Here is a 16,487-nt window from a genome sequence, read left to right on the forward strand (position 1 = left end):
ATGTAAATACGTCATATAATTCTTTAAATATAATATAAATACTTCATATAAATACATATTTTTTTTAAAATTGAAAAATCAACAAAATACAATAAAAATAAATTTTAAAAAAAATTGCCTCATAGGGTTAGTTCAAGTGGTGGTTGGGCAGAGGAGCTGGGGGGCCGGTCAAAGGAGCGTGTAAGGCCGGAGTCGACCCTCGGGCCTTATAGTTTGATGACCCCTGCATTACAAGAACACCTCATCAAAGTCTAGTCATCATGGGGTTTGTTTGAAATGATATAGAAGAGCCTTGGATTTCCTGTTTAGTGCTGATCAGGATTGTGCAGCGACATTTACACAGTTAAACAGTTTGACACACAAGTGACTTTGCAGTATAGTATGAATAAATACACCAAATACATTCACATTAAAACTAATTTAAGTGTAACTGAATACAAAGGTATATTTATTTAATGTGTTCAGACCCTTTGCCGAGGCCGCAACAAAAACAAGGAGGTGAGAGGTTGGATTTTAAAATCAAATATTTTTATGAACTAAATCACAAACAAAACATACACTGATACAAAGGCAGAGTAGAAGAACTGCCAAATAAGGGTCAAAGGTCAATTTTGAGCTCAATATTTTTCACATATTTATTGACATGATAAAGCAGGTCTCAAATACAAACAAAGTGACATTAACTCACTATCAACCACTCATGATGTTACTGCAGTATAAACGGCCACATAAATAAACACATTTTTACTACTTATTCAGCCAGTGCAGCAAGGTGGGACGGCCGTTGTGATTAAATTCCTCTTGAGCAAACCAAACCTGAGTGTGTACTTGTTAGTGGCAGTATTTCTCTCACTAACTGAGCAGTGAGCTGTCAGGGCTTCAGAGCTGGTGGCTGGCCGGTGTGTGACTCTTTGATTAGTTGATTAGTGCAGCTCAGTGTGAATCAATGGTACTGCAGACATGACATCAATATAAGAGGAAGGCTGCGCACACGTGCACACGCCCTCAGCCTCACTCTGGGCTCTGTCAATGAGCTCAACCTGTCCTTGTAATTACTGCCTCTAATGAACAAACAAGGGAAGGTTTCAGCTGCACTTTTATATCACCACACTCAGCTTTGGGAAAGCTTTAGATAACTGAATCATGTCTGGTAAAGGTGCATTGTGTAACTTTTCTCGTGGAGGGTACGTTAAATACTTTTCTCCCTGGAGATGTGATTGCTTTGTCTGAGATGTTTCACAGTAATGCAGAAACCTTTGTATCTTCATGGAAACCAAACCAGGTAAAGTTACTGGTCAGATCTGTGTAGAGGTGACCCTGCTCACAGTCAGAATCCAAAGAAGAAGTATTTTGAGCAATAATACCACCTGTATTTAAATAAATGTAAAGTTTATATTGTAGAACATTCAAAGCAGAGCAATGACATGTCTACAGAAACAAGATCGTGATGAACCACCAACTAAAAAGTTACATAGTGCACCTTTAAGTTTAGAAAAATGTATTCCGATTTGGAGAAAAAAGGCCATTTGGAATTTGTGACATTTCCGTTTATTAGCCCCCACAGTGGAGAGGTTTAAGCCTCATCTTAAAATCCTCTTTTATTCTTTTAGGCTTTTAACACCTCGTGAGTTTTGTGCTCCCCTGTGTCTCTTATTTATTTTTATGGTTTAACCTTTTATTTATTGGTATTTTTGCTCTTATTTGATTGTACTGGTTTTATTGTCTTAATGAGGACCACTGGAGTTAAATAGAGTTTTATTTCATATTCCCATTTTTGAATCTGTTTTGTGGAGCACTTGGGAAACTTAGATTTTGATTATTTAAACATATTCATTTACATCAAATTAGATGAAAAAAGTTATATTTACCTATTATTTAAGTCACTTTCTAAAATGGGCTTACCTAAAATGTATATATAAGAGACATTATAAAGTCCTTATGATTTGATTAAAAACTGTGGGTAACAGGATCAATGGGAAGAAACCTACACTGAAACTGAAAAATTAAGTGGATTAAAAAAATAAAAAATCTTTTGATGCTAATAATTATTCTTCACTTATTCAGTGTAAACACCTTCCCCATCTGATACTGTGGGGCTAAACCACGTGTTTCAAATGGTTTCATTGACCCTTTTCTCAGAGTTATTGGAGTGAGACTAATGCCATTAGGTAAAAGCAGTTTCACATCGTACCGTCTGCTCAGTGGAATGTATGGCTGTATATATATTTATATTATAGTCCAGTGGGACGCAGAAGCTCTCATGTGTGAAGACTGCTGGAGGTTGCATTTAAAGTCACTTACCTTTCCAACATATTGACTGCATTGTTAGTTCTGGCTCTCTGCTGTTCATTATTCAAACATTAATTTCATTCTCATTACAGAGCGTGACTCTCCCAGAATATATGATCCAGCACTATTGCACTTTATCTCATACTCATATTGAAACACTTTAGAAGCACATCTTTTCAGCAAGGAAAGAGAGAGACACCATTCAGCGACACAGGGGATAGAACCTCAAACCTCTCAGCTGGAGGGTAGCCACACTTCACCTGAGTATGTCCTACAGCAGATACTCCTGCATACTTCTGGTTAAAGGCCCCGCATTACGCTGTTTTATGATCTACGTTATATTTGTGATTATGTTTGTGTATTTTGTTTCTGTTTGAGTTCTTCTCGCAAACACAAGACACTCTGTTGCACCTTGTGATGTCATGTGGTAAGACAGGAAGTGCTCCAATGTGTTTTTAAACTTCATACACTTTCACTGTAATAATTTGGATCAACCTCGTAATTGCCGGTCTCTTCTGAACAATAATAAAAGGTAGCTGTTAAAACTGCTGTGAAAACTACCACTATATGATGTCACAAGGTGGAACAGGGCATTCTGAGCTTTGTAGAAATAGACAGACTAATAATACAGGGTTACTCAAACATGTGTGAATGAAACAAAACACAACTCCAGGTATTTTTTTGATGAGATAACAACATTATATCATGGCTTAACACTCACAAGAGTCAGTTCACGTAATATAGGAGTTTTAAGACTGCAATAGCTTAGACTCTAGCTATAAAACACAACGCTGGTTTGTCATATATTTTCAGTGAATAGCCTGTATGCACCATATCAATAAATTCAAGTGTCTCCTCTCTCTTCTGCTGTACATTTCTTGACATAATAATCTTCCATTCTTGACTCGCCATTATTCATTCCAGCTCCACATATTTCATTTTGTTGAGATAGTGTAATATCGTGTCCTAAACCGGTCCCAGCTAAGCCCTCATAGGCTGGTGCGTGGCCTGTGATTTGCTTTGTCACTCCCTGCTGCTGGTTAAGATTCCTCTCAGGTGTGCACTGCAAGGGAAAGTCTCAAAGCTAACACACAGACTGTTAATGCACCTCCACCAGCACACGCAGCCACTCCATTCTGACAAAGGACAAACAGAGTTCAGCAACTTTTATTATTCTACTCATCAGATTATGCGTTTATTTGTACTGAGTTAGATGGTGGATTAGATTAGAGTTTGTTACTTTGCTCTGATCTCTTGTTCTCTTGATGATTCTATTCACGTAGATAGAACCAAAGGATTGCACTTCAGGTGGATTATTTACTTGTTCAGTATTTTGTTAAAGATCCTATATTACATGCATTTGACTCTTGTGAGCTTCAAGCCATGTTATAATGTTGTTACCTCGTCAAAAACAAACCTAGAGTTGTGTTTTGCTTTGTTCACATATGAGGATGGCTTTATTATTAGTCTGTCTATATCTCCAAAGCTCAAAATGCTCTGTTCCACCTTGTGATGTCATGAAGCGGTAGTTTTCAAGTTAGCAGCTACCGTTTACCTGTGGTTTAGTACAGACTGACTGAAATTGTCCAAATGATTCTAGTGAAGTGGTATAGAGCAGGGGACAGGTACTGAGCCGTGGGTCGTTTGGTACCGGGCCGCAAAAGCGCGAATTAAACCAGGACTAAAACAGGACTAAACCAGAACTTAAACCAGGTCTAAACCAGGTCTAAACCTAAACCAGGACTAAACCAGGTCTAAACCAGGTCTAAACCAGCTAACAGGTCTAAACCAGGTCTAAACCAGGACTAAACCAGGTCTAAACCAGGTCTAAACTAGGACTAAACCAGGACTAAAACCAGAACTAAACCAGGTCTAAACCAGGTCTAAACCAGGACTGGTATAGAGCAGGGGACCGGTACTGAGCCGTGGGTCGTTTGGTACCGGGCCGCAAAAGCGCAAATTAAACCAGGACTAAAACAGGTCTAAACTAGGACTAAACCAGGACTAAACCAGAACTAAACCAGGTCTAAACCAGGTCTAAACCAGGACTAAACCAGGTCTAAACCAGGTCTAAACCAGGACTAATCCAGGACTAAACCAGGTCTAAACCAGGTCTAAACCAGGACTAATCCAGGACTAAACCAGGTCTAAACCAGGTCTAAACTAGGACTAAACCAGGACTAAAACCAGAACTAAACCAGGTCTAAACCAGGTCTAAACCAGGTCTAAACCAGGACTAAACCAGGACTAAACCAGGTTTTAAAAACACAGTGGAGTACTTCCTGTATTGAAGAACTCAGCCTAAATGTGCAGATTTTGTGTGTTAAACAAGTGTGAATGAAACAAAACATAACTCCAGGCATGTTTGTGATGAGGAAACGATATTATAACAGTGATTTGTCTGTATTAAAAATAAGAAAATACAATAACAATAAGAGGATCCATCTATTTACTTGTTCTATTCTGGGTGGTGAACTTTTATCTACAAGAAAAATGTGCAGTAAATATTTGGACAGGGTCAAGGCCTTGTTTGAGGTATGTTCATGCTTGAGTTACAATATCTTTCTGTATGTTTGTTTTAATCCTATAAAAGAAACACAACATACAGAAATGAGTCGGCATAATGACAGCAGTGTATTAAAAGAAAGCATTGTTCTTTAAAGTCCTTTTTGTTTACATGATTACACTTTGTAATGACTCATGCAGGCAACACATTTACAGATAAACAAACTTTTAAAAATACTACTTTTCATCATCATCCATCTGTCTCTGTGGATGAGAGGAATCTGGAGTCTGGATAGAGTATATGAACTCACAGGTTGTGCACAAAACACTGGGGAAAACACTTTGGAGTTGACCATCTGCCACTCAGCCATATCTGAGAGAGACAGAGGGAGAGAGGGAGAGGCAGAGGGAGAGGCAGAGGGAGAGGCAGAGAGAGAGGCAGAGAGAGAAAGAGAGATGGAAAAGTGAGGAATAGTGAGAGGGAGAGAGAAGCCCTTATCCCCCGGAGCTCCACCTGAGTCTGAGTCGCGATAAGAGCCGAGCGTTTACAGACAGGCACAGGCCATCAGCGCAGAACACATGCTCCACTAAAGAGAGAGGAGCTACCTGCAGTACAGCGTGTAATGGTGATGATGGTAGTGCCCGTAGCCTTTCAACTAAATTATATCACTACATTGTGTTTGTGCAATCCCTCTGTTGTCCAGCTGGGTCCCAGTTGCAAAAGAAAATGTAATTCAGTCAACTGGACAGCCTTTGTCCATATTTAACCATGAATATATTTTGCGACTCATCCAAGTAACTTCTTAACCTGATTCATTTCAGTTTCACTTTGTAGAAACCATCTGACCTTGCAGTGTTAGAATTCTTTCACTTGATGGTAGGTGTGTACTTCTTTTCATTTAACCAATCTCTGCTGTTTGGTCGTGATGTATGTAATGCGCTGCTACCGAGGCTAACTGGTATATTAAGCTTTTCCCAATTCCTGTAGGAAGAAGGGCAATAACGTCTTTCCCCTTGATAAAATTCACCAAACATTCTTTTTGTTCCGGCTTTAAATACTCGATCTCGGGAATCATTGCCAATACAGAATGATTGGCTCTTCACTGATTGGCTGGTGCCCGAACTCGCACATCCAGGGTTTTTGAAAACCGTCTAGTGTATTCCCATTCCTGACCTACTTGCTGGAGAGAAATGAAATTGAGTGGAGGCACTAGGTGACTCCAGCCTGGCTAGTAGCTTCTTCAGTTTTGACAGGGTTCTGTAAGTCTCTGTCTTAAATACCTGTCTGAAGAGCAGAATTAGCTGCAGTGAAACTAACACCCCCTAATTGGTTACAGTATCACGAGATGGATTGTCTCTCCGCGTGTCTGAACAGAAAAGAGTGTCTAATGTATAACCTGTCACCCATTTACACTTCTATCCAACTCTGCAACAAAGAAAACACAAAATGGCTTGTCCCTGTGGGGATGATATTGTTTTTCCTTGACTGTTCCTCAATGTGTTAAACGTATCTGTCTTGCAGTAATTCAATTTCAGATGTATTTATTGCTCCAAAATTGAGGTCTTTGTGGGACAGATTTTTCAGTCCTGCTCCTGTCAGCACTTAGCCAGGCTGTTGCCACCTAGTGCCTCTGCTCAATTTCATTTCTGTCCAGTGACTAGGTCAGGAATCAGAATACAGTAGACGGTTTGCAAGAACCCCAAAGTGCGAGTTTGGGCACTGGCCAATCAGCAAAGAGCCATACATTCTGTGTTGGCAATGATTCCCGGGATCAAGGATTTAAAGCTGGAGCAAAGAGAATGTTTGGTGAATTTTGTAAAGGGGAAAGACGTTATTGCCCTTCTTCCTACAGGATTTGGGAAAAGCTTAATATACCAGTTAGCCACTTTAGCGGCGCATTACATACATCACGACCAAATAGCAGCGATTGGTTAAGTAAAAAATGTACCTGCCTGCCATCGAGCAAATGAATCCTAATGCTCCCAGACAGTTTTGACAAAGTGAAACCGGATGATGAATCAGGCTAGCCCGCACCCACAAAGAATTTTAATTTTCAGTCCCTCTCCTGCCCGCAAATCCCGCAAGATGGGGACCTTCTCTTTCTTAAGCTCTATCAAAAACGGAGAAGCGGAAAGAAATTGTCTAAAATGTGCACGAGATTAAACTACATCTGCAAGTTTAGGCTGCTTAAAATGTTTTTATTAATGCCAAATAAAATATCCAGCACAAATGATGTATGTATGTACCCCAAAATACCTTGAAACACACATTCTTATTGTAAGCTGGGTCTCCTCTCCACAAACCTGACCTGTAACTTGGTCTCGTTCATCTCGTTGTCTCCAAAGAAGCTTATTTATCTGAATGAAGAGTAAAATAATTCTGTCAATTATCATATTGCAATAATAAAATGGTAAATAATGACATTTGTAGAACTTTGGCTAGCCTCAAATTGTCTTGCCCAAGAACACAACAACAGTATTCACCTGTGGGAGCTGGAATCTCACTGGAATCACACTGGAATCACACTGGAATCACACTGCAATCACAGGATCTCTACTAATCACTCTACTAATGTTGCTTATACAGGAAGCAGGATTCGAACTACCAACCTTCAGATCAGAGAGGACAGGCACTCGGACTATCATTTGAGCTTCAGTTTATACTTGTATCATGATTTACCCCTGGCAGAGACCCCAGTACAGGTTTGTATTGTTAGTCTCTGATACTTCTTCTCTGACATTTCACATTTTATCTTTGTTAATAAACTTTTACCAACTTCCTGTACGCAGCAGCATTAGCATGTCCCCCAGACGCTGTTATCAGGTGGAGACAGCTGAAGTGAGCCAGGCGTTATCACATGTGACCAATGAGCACAACTTCAAATGTCAGAGCCCTCCTTCAGTCATTTACATCCATCGTCACGGCAACAACCCAAACCATTTCACTCTAGAGGGTATGTAGATGTGACTGTTCATTCCTCCACATTCGAGGTGTGTCTGGGGCTTTCCGAGGTTAACTCAAGCTTAATTATGTTCGAAATGTTGTTTTTAAATTTCACGCACACAAATTCAAATCCACCTCTCTCTCCCAAGAGCCCTCTCAAATCTTTCACCACCTTTTCTGTTTATTAAAACTGCCCCCGCTGCGCAGACCCTCCCATGTGCTGCTGGCAGGATTAGTGGCCATTCTGGTTTGAGTGTTCATTTAGTCAATTAAACAGTGTGAAAATAAATAAAAGCAACTGGTGGTATTCCAAATTAGTTTTTAATTTGTCACTAAGTCCTACAAAAATGAAAATATGGGTAATATTTGGACATTACGATAGTAATTATTGAGAGAGAAAAATTAGGGCAAAGTAAGAGAAAAAATTAACTAGGTGATCTTTGTCATTCAACAGTAATTGGTGAAATTAGCTACACCTTAATTAAAGTCAGAAGAAAGACTGAATAAAGGGTTAGGAATATTGGGTATTAATGAGACTTAGGCTTAGACAAACTTTATTGATTCACAAAGGAAATTACTTGGACACAGTAGCTCGTTACTAAGCCTGAATCATACTTAAATCAAATCATTCCTAAAGGTTCTATATTACACAAAATGGAATCATGTGAGCTTTAAGTCATGTTATAATGTTGTTCCCTCCTCAAAAACATACCTGGAGCTGTGTCTTCTTTCATTCACGCATGTTTGAGTAACCCTTTATTATTAGTCTGTCTACATCTCCAAAGCTCAAAATGCTCTGTCCACATTGTGATTTCTTAGTAGTCATTTTCAAGTTAACAGCTACTTTTTACTGTTTGTTCAGCAGAGACTGGCAATTCCAGGGCTGAAATCCACCCATCCATTTTCTTCTGCTTATCCAGGGCTGGGTCGCGGGGGCAGCAGTCTAAGCAGGGACTCCCAGACTTCCCTCACCCCGGACACTTCCTCCAGCTACTCCGGGGGGAATCCAAGGCGTTCCCAGGCCAGCCCAGAGACATAGTCCCTCATCTGAATCATCCAAATGATGCTAGTGAAGCTGTATGGAGTTTAAAAACACAGTAGAGCACTTCCTGTATTACCACATGACATCACAATATGGAATAGAGTTGGTTTCTGTTTGAGAAGAAGAACTACTCAGCCTAAATATGCAGGTATGTTTTATGTTCCACCTTGTGATGTCACCAAGCAGCAGTTTTCAAGTTAACAAGTTCCCTTTTAACTTTACTGGTAGAGATTGGTAATACAAGGGCTGAAATTATCCAAATTATATTTTTATAATTCTAGTGAAGGTGTATGGGGTTTAAAACCACTTCATAAACACATCATAAATATGCAGGATTTGTGTGAGTGTAAACCTGTGTGAGTGAAACAAAACACAACTCCAGGTATGTTTTTGATGAAGAAACAACATAACATTGATTAGAAAATAGTGTAATATGAGCCCTTTTATATTAACAGTGCATTATGAATAAAAATGTCTACAGGTTTTAGTGTATATATGTGCAAATGAGATCAAATTCAGGTTGGGATGCAATTACAGAATGTTTTGTATTTGATAAACACAACACTGTATAATCAACTATTTGTACAACAACAGACTAATCACTAATCACTTGTTAATCTTCACCAGGAGTTTTAAATTGAAAAAAACAAAACAAAACAAAAATCCTGTTTATCTAATGTATCTGTGTATCAAATCAAATAGTGATCTCTTATGTTGTTATAATGGCATCATATATTACTGAAAACCCTGTACTGACTACCCCAAAGCACTGATGAGAACACTTCATTTAGTTTGCTGTGACAGACAGTGATAGATGTTCAGGTGTCAAGCAGCAAATTACAAATTTCCCAAACTTTCAGGATTTTAAAAGATGCGCAGATGCCCTCCCGTGAGGGAGGTAAAGGTAAAAGGAAGCTGTTAACTTAACTGAACTTAGATGAAAACTACCATGTCACGACATCACAAGGTGGAACACGGCATTTTGAGCTTTGGAGATGTTGACAGATAGCCTGATTCATCAGCTGGATTCACTTTGTGAAAACCGTCTGACCTCGCAGCATTAGGATTCATTCGCAAAATGGTAGGCGGGTACTTTTTTAATCTAACCAATCGCTGCTATTTGGTCGTGACGTATGTAATGCATCAAATCCCATAGGAAGAAGGGCAATAATGTCTTTCCCCTTGATAAAATTCACCAGTTCTGGTTTTAAATCCTCAATCTCTGGAATCGTTGCCAACACAGAATGTATGTCTTCGTCTACATCCATCTCGTCCACTTTGTTTACTGTTGTGCTGTACCACAAAACGGACCCAGACAGGTGCTTGAGTTTGACGTCATGGCTTCACAGCTCTTCACTGATTGGCAGGTGTGCGGTCTACAACTTTCCGGGGTTCTTGCAAACCGTCTAGTGTATTCTGATTCCTGACCTAGTCGCTGAAGAGAAATAAAATTGAGCGGAGGCACTAGGTGGCGCCAGTCTCTATAGTTGACAGACTAATCATGAAGGGTTACTCAAACATGTGTGAATGAAGCAAAAACAACTCCAGGTATGTTTTTGATGAGGTAACAACATTATAACATGGCTTGAAGCTCACAAGAGTCAATTTTGCATAATACATGACCTTTAAATTTCCTGGTTTCGATCTTGGTTTGTCCTGGTTTAACCTTGAGTCGACCTAGTTCTGACCTGGTTTAATTCTTGTTGAGGCCATTTTCAGGTGTAATGATCCACTTATATATCTTGTACAAAGATTAGTTCTGATTTATTCCTTACTTGGTATCAATTTTACTTCATTTCACATATTCCAATTGCGCTGTTTCTCAAATTTCCCAACAATACCTTCCCTGTTTCTATATCTGTCCCCAGTGGCCTCCCCTTAAGTCGAGCAGCTCAGGATTCTGGCTGATAGTCCAATTATGCTGTGTTAAATCGCAGTTTGCCGACCCCCCCACGTGGATTAGTGACCTGTCAATCACCTTTGGCACTAATCCAGATAAGGCTCACATGGGACTGGCAGATAGACTGACAGAGGTCTCCGGGGCCCTTGAAGCAACATATGACTTGACCCTATCTCACAGCTCTCTATTTGATTCCACAGTGTTAAGGCTGTTCAAGATTGGACAGCTAGCAAATGCTGGAGTGTTATGTAAACTCCAAGCAATTGACATTAGCCAGTTTAATCCTTGCTTGTTTAAGATAAAAAAAAAAAAAGAAATACGTGCTACTCTGGCTTTCAAGTGCAAATTTAAGTTGCTTTAAAGTGCTGTGTGGGCACTTGGTAGTAGCATGTCCAATACTTTTTTTCTTTATTTTTGCATATCCTTTGACTTTCATACTCCTCCACATGATAAAAATACGTGGCTATATAACCTGCATATATGTAAACAGGATCCTACGCAGTGTTTTACATTAATCATAGCTTCCTGGAACTTCAGAGAGAACTGTAAAATAAAAAGTACTATTATTACGAGATACTTTTGGGGGCACACAAGATTGGGGGTTTTGTTCCGATAGTCCACTACTGCTTATTTATTTATTTATTTATTAGGGAAGTCCGTTTACGAGGGGATCCTAATACATTAACAAAAGTAACATTTACAGAAAAAAAAAGAAAAAACAGACAAAGACAACATTCACACAACACACAGACAACATCTCTGATTTTATCATCCCCACACCTATATTTGTAAATTAGTGAAAAAAAAAAGCAACTCTATGTACAAAAGAAAGTACATAGAATAAGAATGTATTTTTATCGAAAACAGGAGCATGATGTTTGTAAGTATCTGAAGACCAATGCCTTAAACTGGTGGATTGATGTAACTGATCGAATTGAGGAGGGTAATTTGTTCCATTCATTTGGAGCTTTGAAGTTAAATGCTCTGCGGCAAATTTCTTTATTATAGGAACATAAAAAAATAATTGTTCATTGTGACGTACATGATATGCTGATCTAAATAGAATCAAAAACTCTTTTAAGTAGGGTGGGAACTTTGAGTAATAATATTAACATTAACATTATCTCAAGAGTTGTTAAGGTCAGTAACAAGCGTACAAATGGTGTACTGTGAAAACTTAAGATATTAGAATGCAGTTGGGTGCACCAGGGGACTGATGTGTGTGATTCTTGTTTTACACTGTGTTCAATGTAAAATACAATCGTGCTCTGAAACAGTGTAATAATTGAAATAGGTCCATTGACTGTATGTACAAAAAGTGCAGAACTCACTCTCTGCTGCTGTTCTTGCCTCTTCATAAAACATTTCACAGATTTTCATCAAACAACAGACTTTCATTTACAGTGTTTTTATTGTTGAGAATGTTAAAGCACTTTGAATAACTCTGTGTACAAATGATGCTTTAGAAATGAACTCTATGTCTGTATTGTGCTGGAAGGAAAGACCTGAGAAAGTTGTATTATTTTAAAGTAAATAAATACATACATTTAAATACAATATAATACATTTAAAAAAAAACATTCTTAAATTACCATGACATCATCAAAATTCCGCGTGCACCTGCTGGCCGTTGCCACGTTAGCGGCAAAGCGCTTTATGACATCATCATCTTCAGACAGAATATAGGACCACACATCTCAGCACGTTCAGACACTTTTCCACAGTTTGTCGCCTCTTGTGATTTCAAAACAATGGTAGCACGGAGACTGTACGTTTTAGAAGAGGACCGCGCGATCTTGCAAGGTTTGTAGAAGAAATTTTGAAGAATGTCATACAATCCCAGCCAAGGGTCAAGTAGCCAAAGTTGTACTATCTTTAAGATTAATTTTTACTTACGATTATTATTAAACGTGGCTACTAAAGTACAAGTAGAAAGTACTGATCCAAAAAGTACACAAGTAAAAATAAAACATCAGAACACTACTTTGAGAAGTAGAGTTTTGTTGAGAAGTTACTTGAGCAAATGTAAATGAAACCACCCATCTCTGGTTTTGACTGTGTTTACCTGAGTGTAATTTGGAAACTTACGTAGAAACATGAAGTAACTAAGTAATAACAATGACATAATGTGTTCACAGGATCCAGGCCGGCCTCGAGCAACTTTAAGGGCGAACCGAGCCTTTTCCAAAACAGGAAAAGGAAAGCCAGTGATCCAGTCTGTTGCTCTGAGCCCAAAAAGTCGTGTTTTCAAACCTCGACCGATGGGTTTGGAGGTGAGACACTGCAGGGCGCTCCCAGGACAGACGACCACACTGAAGGTACTATTGAAGGTACAACTAGTTGTACCTTTATCAAGTAAAATCCACTTGTTGCAGTTTTTCATTGTGACACAAGTAATAATTGATCTGATGTATTTTCAGGCCACAGTCCTTTGGTCGCTCACAGCTTGGACCAACCAAGCAAAACAACAAAAAGGAAAGCCACAGACGCAGGGGACGAAATCCATCCCAAAAAATTTCGTCCTGAATCCACGAAAAAAAACTCAGAGCATGAGAGTTTGGAGACGAGGAGGGAGAAAGAGAAGAAAAGCCTGAGTAAAGCAATGAAGAGAGTGGCTAGAGATAGAGGTACACTACAGACTAACAATACCGAGAATCAGGACTAGATGTAAACACTAAACCAGGACTAAACCAGGACTAAACCAGGAACGAGACCAGGACTAAACCAGGACTAAACCAGGACTAGACCAGGACTAAATCAAGACTAAACCAGGACTAAACCACAACTGAACCAGGACTGAACCAGGACTAAACCAAGACTAAACCACGACTAAACCAGGACTGAACCAAGACTAAACCACAAATAAATCAGGACTGAACCAAGACTAGACCAGGACTAAACCACGACTAAACAACGAATAAAGCAGGACTGAACCAGGACTAAACCAAGACTAAACCAGGACTAAACCAGGACTGAACTAGGACTGAACCAAGACTAAACCACGAATAAACCAGGACTGAACCACGATTAAACCACGACTAAACCAGGACTGAACCAGGACTAGACCAGGACTGAACCAGGACTAGACCAGGACTAGACCAGGACTAAACCACGACTAAACCAGGACTGAACCAGGACTAGACCAGGACTAAACCAAGACTAGACCAGGACTATACCAAGACTAAACCAGGACTAAACCAGGACTAAACCAGGACTAGACCAGGACTAAACCAAGACTACACCAGGACTAGACCAGGACTACACCAAGACCAAAATGAGTGCTGTCACTAAAGGATGATCATACTAATAATATTTTTTCTATTCAGTGAGTGACTTTGAGACAAAGTACGAGGAGCACGAGGAGCTCGGAGAGGGTTCATTTGGGTCTGTCTTTTCCGGTGTGCGGATATCAGACCAACAACCAGTAAGATATTTACTTTTCATCTTTTACAAAACATCAAATGCACAGTTAATATAAGATAAAATTATCTAAGGTGCAGTAAATCATTTTTAATGTAAAGGGTCAGTCTCCATGGAGATGTTGTTTTTGTCTTGGAGACTGTTAAGAATTATGAATTATGAATCTATGAATTTACCTATAATTTCACATTTTCTGTCTACTCCATTATCTAATGATGTTCTAATTTCTGATTTTCAGGTGGCAATTAAACACATCAAACGAGAGGATGTGGATTTTGTTCCAGTGGTAAGTGAAATATTTGTTGTTGTTATATTTTCGTTTGTAGTTTTGGAATATCATTTTCCTCTGGGTTTACCTCTGATTGTGTACTCATCTGTTTTGTTTACATTGTTCATTTTTAGACCATTGAAAAGGAGGTTTACTCGGTCCCTGAGGAGGTGGTCCTCATGACCAAAGCAGCTCCGAATTGCCACTCAGTTGGAAAGGACCCCTCGGTAAATCTTCTAGACTGGTACCTCCAAGACCAGGAGGTAGTGCTGGTCATGGAGAGACCCACCCCTTCTGAAGACCTGTTTAACTACTGTCTGAAGAACGCACCACTGTCGGAGGACCAAGCAAAGGTGCGCCAAAAAAAAAAAAAAAAGTCAGAAAAATAACCAAAAAAAAACTTTCATGAAAAATATACATAGGCTTAAATATTTAATTATTAATTAATTAATAATAATATATATTTTTTAAGAGTATTGAATTTGGAAGACAAAGTTCAATCGATTTTAACTCTTTCAATCTTTTCTTTTTCTTTGTTGTCTTGTCTCGTTCATTTGCCCCTTTTTATATAAATTCTTCTCGTGCCACTTCTTCAGAGTTGAAGTTGTGGCTTGAAGAATAATGACACCACACCAAAAATGTATTTGTTTATTTTATTTTGTTTTGCATTTATTTTAGCTACCTTATCTTGGAAAAAGTGAGAAATAACATGGATGTTTAAACATCTAATTCAGTCTTTCTCAACCTGTGGTCCTTTGCAGTTCAGATGATATTCTGATTGTGTCCTCCTTTGGGAAAGTCCTGTAGTTTAACTTTAGAACAGCTCCTGCTTTAGTCCTATGGTCATGATTAAGAACTTGTTTAGACCTCATTTTCATTTTAAATACATTTTGTTAATTTTCGAATCCACGTTCTTCTTATTGTCCGGCAGGTGCTGATGCGACAGGTTGTGGACGCGCTGGTGGACCTTCACGCTAAAGAGGTTTTCCATAGAGATATCAAAATGGAAAACCTCCTGGTCCAAACCACAGAGTCCGGTTCCCGGATTCGTATCATAGACTTTGGTTGTGGCTGTAACGTCCAATCAAACCCCTACTACGATTACAACGGTAATATTCCTAACCACCATAGTAGTAATAGTAATAGTAGCAGTACAATATCATTAAAGCCGCACTATGAAATCTATCAACCTTTCTACTTATTTCTGTGTTTGTCATTGTTTTTCAGGGACAGAAGAATTTGCTCCTCCTGAGGCCTTCAAGAATAAAGGTTACCACGCTGGTCCAACCTCAGTGTGGCAGATCGGAGCTCTACTATACGAGCTAGTGTGCTCTGATGAGAAAGAAGAGTTCACCACAGAACGCTGGACCAAGGGAAAACTCAGTCTGAGTGGTGTGTCGCAAGGTACGAGCAGAGAAATACAGACATTATTTAGTTAGAGTTATAGTTATATGTTGTACTGTGGAACATTCCTGGCAACGTAATAACATTTCCATGGAGAAAAGCCGGTGGTGGACCCTCCCTCTGACAAGATAGATTACACAGTTCACCCTTAAACAATGCACAAAATACAGTATTTAAAGAATGGACCATATGAATTGGGGAATGTACATCTCAAATGCACAAAAACAGATTTTTCCCACATCTTTAATATTGTCAACATGAGTTTTTGTCATTTAATATCTTCTTAACTCACAGTGGGATGAGCAACTATGAAATGTACACTCTAAAACTTCTCTTGTTTGTTTTTGCAGAGTGCTGTCACTTCCTTCAGGCCTGTCTGGCAGTGAACCCAACTCATCGAATAAGTTTGGACCAGCTGAGCCACCATCCGTGGTTCAGTGTAGTTTAACACTGTATTGTCCAACCCCCTGTACATATCCTGTGTAAATAAGTTTTAATAAACATTCATTACCGCAAATATGTTGTTTTGTCCTACTTCATGAAATACACTGCAATGCAATGTTTATTTATTTTTTTTTATTTTGTGAAAGAGATTAACTAAATGCACTGGTGTCATTGATTATAACTATGAGGCAGAATTTTCTTTTTTATGATGATGGTGAACTTAGGTCACTTGCTTACTTATATTTTTAGATCACCTTTTTATTGTAGTCAA

At 39.0% G+C, this 16,487-nt stretch overlaps 1 protein-coding gene across 1 annotated transcript; it reads left to right on the top strand.

Annotated features, from left to right (window-relative positions):
- Nucleotides 1–12,415: 12,415 nt before the first annotated feature.
- Nucleotides 12,416–16,220, top strand: LOC129409356 (serine/threonine-protein kinase pim-2-like). The gene is made up of 9 exons (XM_055155089.1): nucleotides 12,416–12,483; nucleotides 12,819–12,998; nucleotides 13,101–13,307; nucleotides 14,007–14,104; nucleotides 14,339–14,386; nucleotides 14,503–14,721; nucleotides 15,300–15,477; nucleotides 15,596–15,772; nucleotides 16,123–16,220. Exons 1-9 carry the CDS (start codon nucleotides 12,432–12,434, stop codon nucleotides 16,218–16,220), a joined length of 1,257 nt encoding a protein of 418 aa, XP_055011064.1. The 5' UTR covers nucleotides 12,416–12,431.
- The last annotated feature ends 267 nt before the right edge of the window (nucleotides 16,221–16,487 follow it).

This window comes from Boleophthalmus pectinirostris, unplaced genomic scaffold, assembly GCF_026225935.1.
Source record: "Boleophthalmus pectinirostris isolate CB_2022bp ecotype Guang Dong unplaced genomic scaffold, ASM2622593v1 HiC_scaffold_10, whole genome shotgun sequence".
Lineage (NCBI taxonomy): Eukaryota > Metazoa > Chordata > Actinopteri > Gobiiformes > Gobiidae > Boleophthalmus > Boleophthalmus pectinirostris.

Excerpts from the sequence above, each read along its gene's own strand:
- LOC129409356 (XM_055155089.1), top strand. The coding sequence starts at position 12,432 with ATGGTAGCACGGAGACTGTACGTTTTAGAAGAGGACCGCGCGATCTTG. Across the intron at positions 13,308-14,006 it reads GAGAGTGGCTAGAGATAGAG|TGAGTGACTTTGAGACAAAG; the intron begins GTACACTACAGA and ends TTTTCTATTCAG. Across the intron at positions 14,387-14,502 it reads ATGTGGATTTTGTTCCAGTG|ACCATTGAAAAGGAGGTTTA; the intron begins GTAAGTGAAATA and ends GTTCATTTTTAG.